We start from the raw sequence: 16,488 nt of genomic DNA on the forward strand, positions 1-16,488 counted from the left end.
AACAGCATTTTTTAACATAATGCAATATCTCTGCAATTCTGAGGTACTGAAAATTATATGAAAGAAGTATATCATAAAGTCTTTTACCAAAGAAGGTAAAAATATAAAAAAACTGTCAGCTAACACTAGAATTTACTATATAATTCAAAACTTACATTTGTTAAATGTTATTTTTTAAAAAAAAATAGTTGTAAATGAATCTTTAATTTATTTATTTACATATAGTGCTGAGGATTGAACCCAAGGCCTCACACATGCCAGGCAAGTGCTCTACCACTGAGCCACAACTCCAGCCCCTAAATGTTAATTCTTAAAGGGAAAAGGCCGTTGGAAATCATGCCATAGTGGCACATCTCAAATCAACTAAGGTAGATGGTCATTTTCTCAATAATCACAGAAATAATTGAAGGAGGCATATTTCTGATACCCACATGCTTCTATAAATAAATGTTGGAAAAATAGGAAATCACAAACAGTGTTTGTACTGGATCATGTCTGTTCCAAAGACAGGGTATATTTTTTCTCAAAAAAAAAAAAAAAAGAAAAGGGAAAGGAAGGAGGTAAATATATAACCATATTTTTAACAAGAAAATATTCATATATTATAAAATATATATGATGGTGGGAAAACCATTGGTAAAGCAGTAAGAAGAAGGCAAACAGGAATAGACGTTTATTTGTCTGGCATTAATGAAAGTGTATGGGCCATTTAAAAGACAAAGTAAGTACAATTGAAAAATGAGCTACATGATATTCCGTTTTGAATTTATGAAACAGTAAAAAGAATTGCAATTGGGCTTCTCAGGAAGTTGATGGACAAGTGTAATTTGACTTTTTACAACTGCATCAATTTCAGAAAAAATCTCTTCAAATCTTTATTTTGTGACAGATTGGATGCCATCCATATCCTGGTTAATAACTTTGAGAATTCAAGGGTTGACTACATTTACAAAATCTATAAACAAAGAAACTTTCAAAAGAACATTTTAGAAAAGGTAAAAGAAAAATAAAAACAAAAAAAGAATAATCTGCCCTTGAGTTTTCTCTTCGTTCTCTATTTATCAGCATAAATGACATTAATAAAAAACAAAACTAAAAAGAGTGCCTTTAACTGGATTCCCTTTCTATTAGACATAAATAAGCAGTGATTTTTTTTTTTTTTTTTACAGTTAATGCAATTTGACTCATTTGGGAACTCTTCAGAATAAAAGACAAAAACTCACTGCAACCAAATAACAAGCAAATATCTGAATGATCTTATAATCATACTAGTATAAATGTGTGGTGCTAAATACATAAATCAAGTGGAAAATGGAGTGCTACTTATTAAATTCATATCTATATCTGTTAGTGTGATATCGTACATGAGAAAAATTCATGTGATTGATGGGAATTCGTCCCAGGTGCAACATTAAATAATAATTCAAAAACCAATTATAAACTACCATTTCCTCCAAGGGTTACTTAAGCCTTTGGTTCAAAAGAGCTTGAGTTCCTCATGAAAGATCTGTATTTTTTCAGGCACGAAACCAGTGATTCATAGGATGAGTAACAGACCCAACCCCCATCTTTCCCTTCCCCACTTTCTGTTCTGTTCTGCTTCAGCAGAGCACACATATTAATAGACTGTTTTTACCATGCCCTTCTGTTGCTTATCTTAGTTCTTAGCTTTCAAAGATGCTTTAAAATTATTATATTGCAAAACAACCAATACAATCACTAAGAGAAGAAAAGGTGGTTTTATTTACCAAATATTTGGATATTTTGCATACTCATTAATATTTAAAATTTTAAATGTTAAATAAAAATATAAATACCTGCTGTATTTGTTGTGTACAAATTTCTATCTATCTTCTATCTATCTAGCATCTATCTAAACTTAGAAATCAGAATAGTATAAGCTGTTCGCAAAAATATTTTAATCAAAGCACATGGAAATGGTAGGAGACCTTCAATGATACACAAAATTATAAGAGGTTATGAGGGGCAAGGGGGAGGGAAAAAGAGGGAGAGAATTGAACAACAGCAGAGGAGGTAGAGAGGGAAGATGGGAGGGGAGGGGAGGGGAGGGGGGATAGTAGGGGATAGGAAAGGTAGCAGAATACAACAGTCACTAATAGGGCATTATGTAAAAATGTGAATATGTAACAGATGTGATTCTGCAATCTGTATTTGGGGTGAAAATGGGAGTTCAAAACACAATTTGAGTCAAATGTATGAAAGATGATATATCATGAACTATGTAATGCTTTAAATAATCAATAAAAAATAAAAAAAAATATTTTAATCATAATTCATAGGATGTAGGCTTTGGGGGTCTACAAAATTCCATTTTAGACATTGAGGTATTTAGTAAAGTACCTAAGTAACTTTTCTGCAATATCAAGTATTTGTTCAATGCTTCTTTTAATACACTTACTATGTAATGAACATAATACACCCACTATGTAAACACAGGAACCAATCAATTTTCTTATCTATCCGTCCAGGTCCTGGGTAGAACTATGAAATCGTGTTAGGTGCATTCTCAGATCTATTTAAATATCATCAGTCAAATCATTTCATGTTTCTTTGAACAATTTTTGTAGGATATTGAATTTATGTAGGATATGATATGAAAATATTTACCATTCTTTTTCCCATATAGTAAATCCTTCAAATAATCTCCAGGCCCACTATTTTCCAGTTATTGGAGATAATTCTTGAAGAAAAAAAAAGAATACATCTCCTCCTTAATACAGTTTACATTATAGTGAGTTTAATCAGACAATAAATATTACACTTTAAACAACTATACCATATGTTAAAGAATGATAAGTTTTATGGATAAAGTAAGACAGTGAACTAAGAATGAGGAGAATGAAGAATTGGCATTTTAAAATTTTTATTTATCAATTCTTTTTAGTAACAAATGATAGCAGAATACATTTTGATATAATTATATAAGCATAGAACATACCTTACTCTAGTTAGAGTCCTATTCTTATGGGTGTACATGATGGTGGGATTCACTATGTTGTTTTCATATATGTACATGGGAAAATGTCAAATTCATTCTACTCTTGCCTTTGCCTATCCCCTATTTCTTCCCTCCATTCCCCATTGTCTACTCTACTGCTCTTCTATTCTTCCCCTAAACTCACCCCAACTGTGCATTTGACCTTTGGTTTTTGGGGAACTAACTTATTTCACTTAGCATGATAAAGCTCCAGATCCATTTATTTGTTGGCAAATGTGACTAATACTCCATTGTAAATATAAGCCATATTTCCTTTATCCATTCTTCTATTGAAGGGCACAGTGGTTGGTTTCATAGCTTAACTATTGTGAATTGAGCTGCTACAAACATTGATACAGCCATGTCACTATAGTGTCCTGATTTTAAGTCCTTTGGGTATATACCAAGGAGTGGGATAACTGGGTCAAATGGTGGTTCCATTCCATGTTTTCTAAAAAATCTCCATACTGCTTCCCAGAGTGGTTGCACCAATTTGCAGTTCCATCAGCAATGTATGAGTGCACCTTTTCCCCTACATTCTCACCAACATTTATTATTACTTATATTCTTGATAATTGCCATTCTGACTGGAGTGAGATGAAATCTCAGTGTAGTTTTAATTTTCATTTCTCTAATTGTTAGAGATGTTGAACATTTTTTCATATATTTGTTGAGTATATTTTTCTGTGCAGTGTCTGTTCAGTTCCTTTGCCCATTTTGTTTTATAAAGTTACTTGCTTTTCATTTGTTTGGTGTGAAGTGTTTGAGTTCTTTATATATCCTGGAGATTAACGTTCTATCTGAGGTGCAGGTGGTAAATATTTTCTCCTATTCTATAAGTTCTCTCTTCAGACTTTTGATTATTTCCATTGCTTTGATGAAGCTTTTTAGTTTGATGCCATCCCACTTATTGACTGTTGTTTTTACTTCTTGTACTTTAGGGGTCTCATTAAGAAAGTTAGTTCCTGAGCTGATATACTGGAGTGTTGTACCTGCTTTTTCTTCTAGTATGTGTAGGGTTTCTGTTCTAATGCCTAGGTCCTTGATCCACTTTGAGCTGAACTTTATGCAAGGTGAGAGTTAGGAATTAAATTTCATTCTACTACATATGGACTTCCAGTTTCCCTGTCCATTTGTTGAAGAGGCTATCTATGTTCCAATGTATGTTTATGACACCTTTGTCTAGTATGTGGTAACTGTATTTATATGGGTTTTCCTCTGTGACTCCTATTATGTTGCATTAGTCTTCTTGCTTGTTTTGGTACCAGCATATGCTGGTTTGCTACTATAACTCTGTAGCCTAACTTTAGATCTGGATTGCGATGCCTCCTACTTCACATTTATTGCTAAGGACTGCATTGGCTATTCTGGGCCTGTTAGTTTTCCAAATGAATTTCATGATTGTTTTTTCTATTTCCATGAAGAACATCTTTGGAATTTTGATAGGAATTGCATTGAATCTGTACAGTACTTTTGGTAGTATAGCCATTTTGACAATATTAATTCTGCCTATCCAAGAACATGGGTAGTCTTTCCATCTTCTAAGAGGTCTTCCTTGATATCTTTCTTTGGTGTTCTGTAATTTTCTTTGTAGAGGTTTCTCACCTCTTTTGTTAGATTGATTCCCAACTATTTATCTTGAGGGGGTATTATAATTGGGATGGTCTTCCTAATTTCTCTTTCAGCTGATATGTAATTGGAGTGTAGAAATGCAATTGATTTATGAGTGTTAATTTTGTACTGTTACTTGGCTAAATTCATTTACAAGTTCTAGAAGTTTTCTGGTGCAGTTTTTTAGGTGTTCTAAATATAGGATCATGCTGTTGGCAAACAGAACTTATTTTAGCTGTTCTTTTCCTATTTGTATTCCTTATATTTTACTCTTTTTCCTAATTGCTCTGGCTACAGTTTCGAGGACTAGGTTGAATAGAAGTGGTGAAAATGAGTATCCTGTCTTGTTTCTATTTTTAGAAAGAATGCTTTCCAGTTTTTCTCCATCTAGAATGATGTTGGCCTTTGGTTTGTTATATATAGCTTTTACAAAGTTGTGGTATGATCCTTTTATTCCTATTTTTTCTAGTGTTTTAATCATGAATGCATGCCATATATTTTCAGATCCGTTTTGTGCATTTATTGAGATAATCAGGTTATTCCTGTCTTTAAGTCTACTGATAATGATTGATGAATTATATTTATTGATTTCTGTAGGTTGAACCAAACTTGCATTCTCCAGGTGGATGAAACCCACTTGATTATGGTATACTATCTTTTAAATATGATTTTATATGTGACTTGCCATTATTTTACTGAGAATTTCTGCATATATGTTCATCATGGATATTGGTGTATAGTGTTCTCTCCTTGATGTGTCTTTGTTTGGTTTTGGTATCAGGGTGATATTGGATTCATAGAATAAGTTTGGAAAAGTTACCTTCTTTTCTATTTCATGGAATATTTTGAGAAGGAATTATTTGTTGGTAGACTCTTGATGACTTCTTCATTCTCATTACTTGAAATTGATCTGTTTAAATTTTCTATATCATCCTGGTTCAATTTATTTAGGTTATATGTCTCTAGGAATTTATCAACATCAAGATTTTCTAGCTTATTGGAGTATAGATTTTCAAAATAGCTTCTGATTATCCTCTGTATTTCATTAGTGTCTGTGGTGATATTTCCATTTTCATCATGGATTTTAGTAATGTGCTTTTTTTCTCTGGTTAGCTTGGCTAAGGACTTATCAATTTTGTTTATTTTTGAAAGAACCAATTTTTTTAATTCGTTGATTTTTTGAACTTTTTTTCATCTCACTTTCATTGATTTTAGTTCTGAATATAATTATTTCCTGTCTTATACTGATTTTGGTGTTGATTTTTTTTCTTCTTTTTTTTCTAGGGCCTTCAGATGTAATGTTAGATTATTATATTTGGTATCGTTCTGTTAATGTATGAGTTCAATGCTATAGTCTTTCCTCTTAGAACCACCTTCATAGTGTCCTCAAAATGTTGATATGTTGAGTTGCAATTCTCATTTACCTCTAAGTGCTTTTCTTAAATTTCACCCATGATTTCTTCTCCTATCCATTGATCATTAAATACTGAATTATTTAGTCTCCATATGTGAAAGTGATTTCTATTTTGTATCTTATCAAATATAATACAGGTTATTATCTCTGTTGATTTTTTTTGTATTTGCTAAGAGTTGCTTTATGTCCTACAATATAATTTGGAACATGTTCCATATGTGGCTAAAAAAAACTGTATTCAGTCACTGATTGATTAAATATTATATATATGTCCATTGAGTCTAAATTATATTTTTTAGTTCTGTAGCTTATTTAGGTTTTGTTTAGATTATCTTTCTAGTGATGAAAGGCATGTTAAAGACACCCAGTATTATTGTGTTGTGACCTACTCAATTCTTGATATTGAGAAGGGTTTGTTTGATATACATAGGTGCTCCATTGTTTGGGGGCATACATATTTCTAATTGTTATTTCGTGTTTTTGTCTGACTCCCTTAAGGCAGTATGAAATGGCCTTCTTTATCTCTTCTGATGATCTTTGGCTTCAAGTCTACTTTATCAGATATGAGAATAGAAATCCCTGCTTTTTTACAAGATACATGTGAATGATAGGTTTTTCTTTTTCTTTTTCTTTTTTTCTAATCCTTTCACCTTCATTCTGTGCAGCAGACCGGCTGCAGCAAAATAACGGGGGTGGGGTGGGGTGGTGGTGGGGTGGTGGTGGTGGTGGTGGTGACGAACAACTTGTGTACATTGATACAGCAGGAGTAGGAGCCATTTATTGTAGGACAGGAGTGGTATTTACACATTCCACACAGCTTATCTTAATTAGCATAAATTAGATACATCAGTCAACCAATAAGAAATCTCCACACTTAATGGCTCGCTGGCCTTACTTCACAAACCACTCCATCTGGCATTTTGCCAGGTGCCATCCAGACTTGTTTACAGACTCTAACATTTGCCAGGCACCATCCTGACTTGTTTACAGACTCTAACAATTCTGTGGATATCTTTACCTATGAGTTATAATTGGTCTTGTTTTGTAATCCATTGTGCCAGCCTATGTCTTTTGGCTGATGAGTTGATTCCATTAACATTCAGTGTTATTATTGAGACATGATTTTTATTTCTGTCATTTTGATTTCTAGTTTATAATTTGAATTAGAATCTCATTTGGTACACTATTCTTTTAGTGTCCTTTTACCTTCTGCCAGTTTTCATTTTTATTCTCCATTTCTTCTTCATGAAATATTTTTAGAGTATGTTTTGTAGTGCCAGCTTTATAGTTGTTAATTCTTTTAACTTTTGATTATCATGGAAGGTTTTTACCTCATCTTCAAATCTGAAGCTTAATTTTGCTGGACATAGTATGCTTGGATGCTTGGTTGGCATCCATTTTCTTTCAGAGCTTGGTATATATTATTCCAAGACCTCCTAGCTTTCAGTGTCTGGGTTGAAAAATTAGCTGATATCGAGATTGGTATACCTCTAAAGGTGACAAGTCATTTTTTTCTAGCTGCTTTTAAAATTCTATCCATAAAATATAGGATAACATTAAAAGGCCAAATATTCATGGTCTCTTAACATCTTTTCTTAGTGATCAACTTTATTCTCAAGACTACATACTTTGTCTTCATTGCCTGAAAAATATATCTTTCAAATGAACTAGTCTATTGATAATGCTTTTCATTGAATTTTTAATTTGTTTTATTAATTTCTTAATTTTGAGAATTTCCAGTTGATTCTTTTTCAGAATTTCTCCTTATTGAAGTGATCTTTCACTTCTTATATCTTCTTTCTGATTTCACTACTTACATTATATTTAATCTTGCAGATCACTTTAACTATACACTTTCTAAATTTCTTCTCCGACATTTCCTCCACTGTGGTATCAGTGGAGTCTGCTATTGACCCATTCTGGTTTGGGTGGGATGGTTTGTTCCCTGGCTTTTTAATGTTGTTTTTGTGTCTAATCATCTATCCAAATGGATCTGAAGCAGCACAGCTTCTATTCTATGAGATTTTAGTGATCCTATAGGTTTCCAATGCCTCACAGATTAGGGGGGAGCCAAAAAATTACAACCAACTATGCATACAATATTTAGCAATAAATTAAGTACCTAATTTCTATTTGATACTTACAAAGTTAATTAACACAATAAACAGAATTGGTAGTTTCAGCAATTTCTATCAGTAAAGATAGTAATCATGAATTATATCTGGAATAAAATCAAACAATAGGTATGTTATTTATGACTTTTTGTATTAATTGTTGCTATAAAGTTAGTGTTTTATAAAACAATTAGTTTAGGAGATGTTAAGAATAGTATTAATTAAGAGTACAGAAGAAGAGATGGGGGTAGAAAGGGGTTGGTTCTTACAAGAGGTGAACAGGGCAGATGCAGAGGTGAGGTAGGATGTGTTGTTGTTTATGAGGAAGAAGGAGAAAAAGTAGAAGTAAGAGAATTAAAGTAAGAGTGAAAGAATAGTAGAGTTTGATTGTTAGCAAGAGAAAAACAGAAATAGAAACAAAGGGGAATAGAGTTGTGAAACAGAGAATACAAAATCAATCCAAAATACACTAATTAAAAACCCTAACAACAGAGTAAAGAAAAACAACTTCTTTCAAGAAATGAGAAAGCAGAAATAAACATGTACATGTACAAATGTATAAATTTCCATCATGTATCAATCAAGTACCCATTAATAAAAAACAAACCACAGAATAGTCAATGAGGGTAAATGCTCGCTTTCTGTGCCAAACAGTATGTTTTTTTTCTCAACTTCCCTTCTCAGGAGGATGGGGAGCTGTGGGAGGTTGTGTTGGCTCAATTTCCAGCATAGAGATGCTGCTGGGTTCTGTGAAATAAGTTTCTGGAAGTGAAGCTCCCATGGGTGGGGATTAGGCCTGGTATTACCCCAGGTATTTTATTGCTTGAGAAGTTATAAAGTGTTAGTGAATCTATGCATCGATAAGACTGTACCCCACTAGTCTACCCAGGGCTCCACTCTTGGGAAGGGGAGCCAGTCCTTCACTGCTTCTGTTATTTGTGGATACTTCTCTTTCTGCTCCTGAGTACTAAGCAACTTCACCCCACTACACACACTTATCCCCCATTCTGCCTTTCAGATTCTTGAGCCCCTGCCACTGATCCTGGGCTGGATTCAAGGGACCTGTATTACCCCTGGGAAAAATGCTTTCTGTGCCAGAACTTCTCCTGCTTTGCTAGGCTCTGTTTAGTTCTCCTGGCTAGTATCTGCACGATTAAGGTATTGGACCCAGCCCTGAACTCACAGATGTAAGTTCTCCATCTGAGTTGGCACTGGTGCATTGTGGACATCCCCAAATGTCTCCAGGTTCAGCTCCCCATGCACAATAGTCAGACCCAGGGGGACTTTGGTGTACCAGGTGATAAGCTGAATAGCCTCTAGGTCAGCCCAGGACAGACTGCCCCTGTGATCCCAGGATTCTCCATGCCAAGAAGTGTCCGCAGCATGTTTTACACTTTTACAACCTTGTGTACTAATTTCTCCTCCTAACAGGAGCTCAGCTCCAATTTTGTTCCTTTTCATTGTGTAATACATCCAAAGTTACCAAGGCTCTCTGTCCAATACTGAGTATTAGTGAAGTGCTTTATTCACCCACCTCTCAGAAAAGCAGTTTTCCCACTGTTTGAGTCCCATGTTTCAAAGCTGTAAGAAAAGTCACTTTCTGTTAGTCTGCCATATTCTCCAATGCCTTCTGGAAGAATTGCTGATGCAGGTAAATCTCCATGAGAAAATAATTGAGCAAAATCTTGAAGGAGTTGATGGATCAAGACTTGTGACCACCCAAAGCAAGCATGCTTCAAGCAGAGAAAATGTCAGTTCAAAGTGATGGAGGCAGCAATGCCTGGGGCAGAATGTGACCACCAGACAGTTTCAGATTCTAAAATAATAGTCTATGAGAATAAACACACTTAAAACTCAAAAGGGTAAGTTCTTATGATATAATTTAATCCATAATATAGTGATAGACACATTCTTGTTCCATCATTCATTCAAAGGCCAAACAGGTATATAGTAAGCTTTTCCTATTCCTGAGCACTGAAAACACAAACCTGAGTTAGACAATAGGGAAAGACTCATGTAACTTAATCATTACCTTCCATATCATGAGGACTGCCATAATAATGTTGTATACAGAATGATAATTTTCTTGCATAATAATAAGAAGGAGTTATTAACTATCTGGAGAAAGTCATAAATGGCTTCTCTGAGAAAGTGATATGTAATATGGTTCCTGAATAATGAATGAAGTTTTACAAGGAAGAAATGATAGGGGCATTTCTGGGAACAATACCATGTCTGTAAAATAAATGAAAATACTGAAAAAACTAATGAAAAAGTCTTGATCTCACTGAATGCATAGTATATGAGCAGGTAAAGAAGCAATGAGCAAAATGTGAAATACTGCATTCTGAGTATTTTGACTCTAGTCTGTAGGAAGAGCGTGTTAGTAGAAGAGTGATGTAATCAGGTTTGTAAAATAGAACTGTTTGATAGTGGATGGAGAGGATAGATTACACCATTCAGGCAATCCCCTACACTGGCCAGCTGTTCATGAGAGGTCCCTGTAGATACATGTATAAAGATGCTTTAAGTCTTATGGGAAAACTTGATAACATTACGTAGGAATCTTACCGCTAGTGTTGATGCAGAACAGAACTCAACACAGGATAGGTTACTTCCAAAAATATTTAAATGATAATCTCAAGGGGTATACAATATGAGGGTTTACAAAATTCCATTCTAGACCTTGAGTTATTTAATGAGGTATCCTAAGTAATTCTAAAACAATATCAAATATTTGTTGAGTGCTTCTCATATATCCTGTACTGTGCTAGTTCCTTTTATGCATTACCTCATATACTCCTCGTAACAGTTCTGAGGTAGTTATTATAACTTCCCACATATTATAAATGAAGAAAATGCTATCTAGGGAGGTTAAATAATAGCTCATAGAAAGAAAAACATTTTTGATTCAGGTACCTTTAATTGCACATGCAACACTACACTGCTTCATTAAATATCTGGCACACATTGGCATTTGCAGCATTTTGTGATTAAGGCACAGCTCACATCTGAAATGTTTTCTCTTCTACAGGTTTGCACCTTACTGTAGTTTGTGCACTGAAATATTCTGGTTTTTCAGCTTGAAAGATAAATTGAGTTTATTGTGTTAAGAACTGGGAAGGGTCTGGGATTTTGTCTTCCTTGAAAGATGAGAGATTGTCTTTCCTCAGGTTCCAGAACACTGTTACAAGATATAAAACACTTAGTTCAAGTACAAAAGACATTGTTACTCATGAGACTTGCAGAAATCAGAATGTTAACATTCACATTGGTTCCTTAAGTCTCAAATTCCAAAAGCTAAGACAAAGAGGACCAAATGACATCTGCACATTCAGTAGGTTGATTGGAGGAGAGAAACTTTGAGCTTAGGGAACTGAAACTCTGATATAATAGAATAAATAACAATAAATAGAAAGGAAACAAAAGGAAGAACAGAGAAATCTAATTTTAATTTAAGGTTCTTCATACCTTTAAAGGTCTCTCACTCCCCTAGGTTTGTCATTCCAAAATTTCTAGGACATCTGTAAATCATATTAGAGAGTTACCATAAACTCACTCAGTTATAAAAATCACCTTGTGCACTATTAACTAGCTCATGCAATAAATAGGTCAAGTGAAGACAGAAGCAACATCTTAAGAACTTATAATTTAGGGGATTTTCCAATATTATCTATTGATCAGACAAAGGAGAACAAGGATCCTGAGAGGGAGCAGATGGGTATAAACTGTCCTTTGATCATAAGACTGATGTCATACTCACATACACACCCTTCCCATGCCCATCCCTCACCAAGTTTCTTTTCAAAGAAGGGCCTAAGAATCCCCCAAATTATTTCTTTGTTTAGATAGCCCAGATTCTTTCTTGAAAATGAAGCTACTTTCTTAATAAAAAATATCTGTGTCTCTGACTGACACCCACTGAAATTCTTTTCTGTCACATACACCAAAGACCCCACTTATCCTAGGTTGAGTTCCTTCCCCATTTCCAGGAACTCCTCAGACCATCTTTCTGGTGACAGAATCTTCAAAAGGGACACTGGATGATCTAGGAGGAAGATTTTATTATACTATACAATAAAGAAAGCAGCCCCTTGTTCTAGAGGGAGGCACTTTCTATATTTTAAGACTGGTGGTTATACAAATATCCTTCTAACGATAGCCTAAAATAAAGATGATTAGGTTCTAAGTTCACAAGACCTTCAGAAATGGGAAAAAACAGGGAGAATTGTCTTCCAGGATTGCACCCAAAGTGAACATGAACTGGAGAACATATAAGAACATCTAATTACCCACCACTTCTAACTAACACATCTGAAATCCCACAGAAGCCTTGAAATGCAAACATTTCCTAGAACTTGACATGGGTAAGTAAGCCAAGTTCTATTTCAGTGTCAGTGTCAGACAGAAGTTTGTGGATTTTATTACATGATTAATGGAATTTATTTTTACTTAAATCACAGAAACTATTACTTTTGGATAAATTTTGATGCCACAGTTGAAGGACAGGTATGCTTCAAAGCATGTTTTTAGCACTGTAATTGGCTGAATAATACATATCCTTATCTATTCTCCATAGTAGAGAGGTTATACTTAAATAATTTAACTTTTAAAAAAGTACTACCACCAGTTAAGATTCCTAGCCATTCTGATTTTCTTAGGGTCTTGAATAAAAATGTATTTTTTCCTCATCAAGCACAACTTTATTAATCCAGTCAATAAATCAAGGATTTTTTCCAAATTCTAACTCTTTCTAACTTTAGATGGATTTTCAATCTACTGACATTATCGCTGGAGATTATGCAATTTTTATAGGTGATCTTTGGATTAAATATTACATGAAGCATAATTTTGAAATCATAAAAGCATCTAAGAAGAAATGAACAATGAATACTACATGGGCAGTATGACATAAACATTAATTTCTCAATGCAAATAATTTTGCAGTAATAAATGAAGTAAATAGAAAGAAAATATGAGGATAGGAATGCTGGCACTACTGGTATTTTAAAAAAGAGGTATGTCACCAAAGGGCTCAGTGAAGGTCACATCAACATAAATGAAAATATTGGTTGTGATAAAAAAATGGGACATCCCAGAGGATGTGATATATTCAAAAATCTTCAAGAGAATTGTGAAGACATTTCACAACACTGACAGTGTAAAAGATAAAATGTGGGAAGTTGATCCAAACTAGAAAGAAATAAAGTAATTTACCAAGACACAGAAAGGATCTGTGATAAAAGTTATGTGATGAAAAGGTTAGAACTATTGAAATTATTTTTCAAAAGATTTTTCATAAACATTTTAATTCTCATTTAAATTACAATGCATCAAATATATATTTTACTGTTTTAAACATTTTTGTTCATTCCTAACCTATAGTAACAGAGTTTTTAATGTTTTGATACACTTTCTATAAGTACTGCAACTCAGAAAGCAAAGTAACTTGGCAGTTAATATGCTCCAGTGATTGTCTCACCACAGACACACAGATGTGAAAGACTCTCAGGACCAAACCACCTTCACAACAGCTAAGGAAATCAGGTCAGAGACCATAGTGCCTGCTTTTAGAATAATGAATTCAAAAGGTGCATTGAAGAAGGTAGGAAGCAAAGAGTAGTCAAGCAGTCCTGTAGAGAGACACCTGCTGCTGGGAAGGGAAGAGAGAATGAAGTCAGGTTTTAGACTTGAAACCCAGGACCAGACCTCCCATGGTGAAATCTGGTACTGGGAAAACTCCAGACCCCTGCTGGAAGTACTGGATGGGCCAGTGCCACTGAAACCCAGACAACCCTGACTGCCTCCCCGACTTTGGGTGGCAAAGTGGGAAGAAAGACTGCACTTGCTGGGATCTACCACAGGGTTTTATCTTGGGAGTCCAGTGCCCAGCCCAAACTACTTCTGGCACAAATAATTTAACATTAACGTTTTTTATTTATTTTCTTTCTTCCTTTCTTGTGGTTCTGGGGATCAAACCCAGGTCCTATGCATGGTAGGCAAGTGTTCTACCACTGCACTATATCCTCAGTCCCTCATGGGTATATAAGCTTCACATAGGTTCCCCTGACAAGAGTAATCTTTAAAAAAACAAACAAAACAAAACTATTCTACTTGCAAAGCACCTTCTACTAGGTCAATAAGGATTAAAGAACAAATCACCCGAACTTCTTGCCAAAAATTCTCCATAGTATACACACATCAACTCTCAAGACACAGATTAAATTGTTATTTAGTGATCCTGGCTTTGCTGAGATAATCTCATCAGATTTATATGGGAAGCAGACCTAGAAGTTGTAATATGACCTATGTGCATAATCACTCAATTAAATAAAATTAAATGATTGGCTTCCACGTTGAGTAACAACTTGTTGACCTGATGGCTTAATTTGTGTAAAGACTGAATTTGTATATAAATAGCCACACATTTGTTGATGGTATTGCCACGGGCATTAGGGAGCCGGTCTAAATATGAATATCTTCAAAATTTTATTGGTATATACAGGTTTGTTTAGATTTGATTTTTTTTTCTTTTGATAAATGCAAGTTTAAGTGCTAGTTTAGAAATTTGTTGAGATCCATTTAATTTATTGAATATTTTGTTCTTGTAGTGTGTGTGTGTGTGTGTGTGTGTGTGTGTGTGAGAGAGAGAGAGAGAGAGAGAGAGAGAGAGAGATATTAAAGAACAAAGACTCAAAATAATCTGGAATTATTTCAAATAGGAATCTACTTTTAGTGTTTTTGTTTTTCTTTAGGGTCCTCTTTTTGTAGCTTAATTTGCTTTTTAAAAATCTTCTGTTTTATAACAAGTAGTCATGAAATATGTATAAATTTATGACTATTTTTAATATTAGGCTATTGTTGGATATCTTATGTAACTACGTGTGTGTGTGTGTGTGTGTGTGTGTGTGTGTTTATCCTTTTAATCATACCACATTGTCTGGAAGTAAGTTTTAGGATGTGTTTATTTCTGGTTTTCCCTCTAGGGGTGCAATATAGTGCAATTTATAAGTTACAACTAAATCAAAATTAATCTCTCTTCTTTCTTAAAAAATGAAAATAAGTCAATTAAAACAAAGGCATTGAGTTTTTTTCAAATAGCATTTAATATTGAAAAACAGCAGGCTTTAAAAACTTTAAAAACATAACAAGTGAACATGAAAAATTGACTGAAATGATCTATAAACTGAATAAAGAAGTGAGTGAAACTACCATCTTGACTGGAGAAATCATTCTGTATGGTAATAAGTATGCATGTTGAATGAAAAAATAAAGATAGTAAATTTGGGATCTCAACTTGTTCTTTCAAGTTTGTTGTGTACAGCCCAACATAGAAACATAATACTGAATGCAGTTTAGAGAAAACAAACAAACAAACATTGATTCAGTTTTAGAAGAAATTTTTTCCCAAATATAATTTCAGCTATGTATGTAATTTAGGGGACAAATATCTAGAATGATTATTGGTAAAAATTTTCATTTGTGTATTTTCTTGGTATTACTTAAGAAGTGTCTCTATGTTATCTTTTCAGTGTTTTCCTACATTGGAGCAGAAATTCAGATATTAATTAACCCTGTGAATTTGCCTGAAAACATGGCCCCTGGAACACAACTCAGTCGGGCTTATGATAAAGATGTGGCAGGAAAAGCAGATGCATATCGCTTTCTGAATAAAACAAAGGATTTTGTCATTGATGCAAGTAAATGAATATTAACATTTTTATATTTTTATTTATTTTATATTTATTATTTAAGATTTAGGCTTAAATGAAAATGACTTAGTTATACTCATATGGCATATTGAGTTTTTTGGCATACTTTGCTTTAGTTAATATCTCTAAAGAGACTTCAGATTCTTGCTTTGCCCCTAACTCATGATGTTCTACAGTGTTTCTATAAAGAAGTAAAAGTTTTGTTCATTGTTAACCTGAGAGTCACCTCCTTCTTTTCAGGGAAAAAAAAAAAACAAAAACAGCCTTTGAATAATAGAAAAGATGATCCAGTATATATACTACTTTCTCGAAAAACAATTTAAAATATACTTTGGCTAAGTGAATTGCAATTCCCCCCACCCCCGCTGACGTGAATGAACTAGCCAAGACAGGGAGAACTCATACCTGGTTAGGTAGCTGGCAGGGTAGACTATCAGTGGGTGGGTGAAAAAATAGATCCGTTTCCCTCACTTATAATTAAGCAGATGATAACTCTAAAGTGAGATGTATGCTAGAACAACTGTTTTATTTATATTTCCTATAGCTATTATGTATACATTGATTTTTGTACTATGCTCAGGAAATGTCAAAATATTGCCTGCTAAGATTTTTATAAATTTAACATTTTTGAAAATAGCA

The 16,488-nt window shown here is 33.9% G+C and overlaps 1 protein-coding gene across 1 annotated transcript in view; it reads left to right on the forward strand.

Annotated features, from left to right (window-relative positions):
• Positions 1 to 9,760: 9,760 nt before the first annotated feature.
• The window catches only part of LOC308643458 (cadherin-related family member 4-like), a gene marked incomplete at both ends in the record, with an annotated part of 106,925 nt that continues 100,197 nt past the window's right edge, over positions 9,761 to 16,488 (forward strand). Inside the window, 2 exons of the mRNA XM_081283293.1 lie at positions 9,761 to 9,788; positions 15,670 to 15,837. Of these exons, the coding sequence (XP_081139419.1) occupies positions 9,761 to 9,788; positions 15,670 to 15,837 (196 nt within the window). The remainder of the gene's footprint in view (positions 9,789 to 15,669; positions 15,838 to 16,488) is intronic.

The sequence above is a fragment of the Spermophilus citellus genome, assembly GCF_964194105.1.
Source record: "Spermophilus citellus genome assembly, chromosome: 3".
Classification (NCBI taxonomy): domain Eukaryota; kingdom Metazoa; phylum Chordata; class Mammalia; order Rodentia; family Sciuridae; genus Spermophilus; species Spermophilus citellus.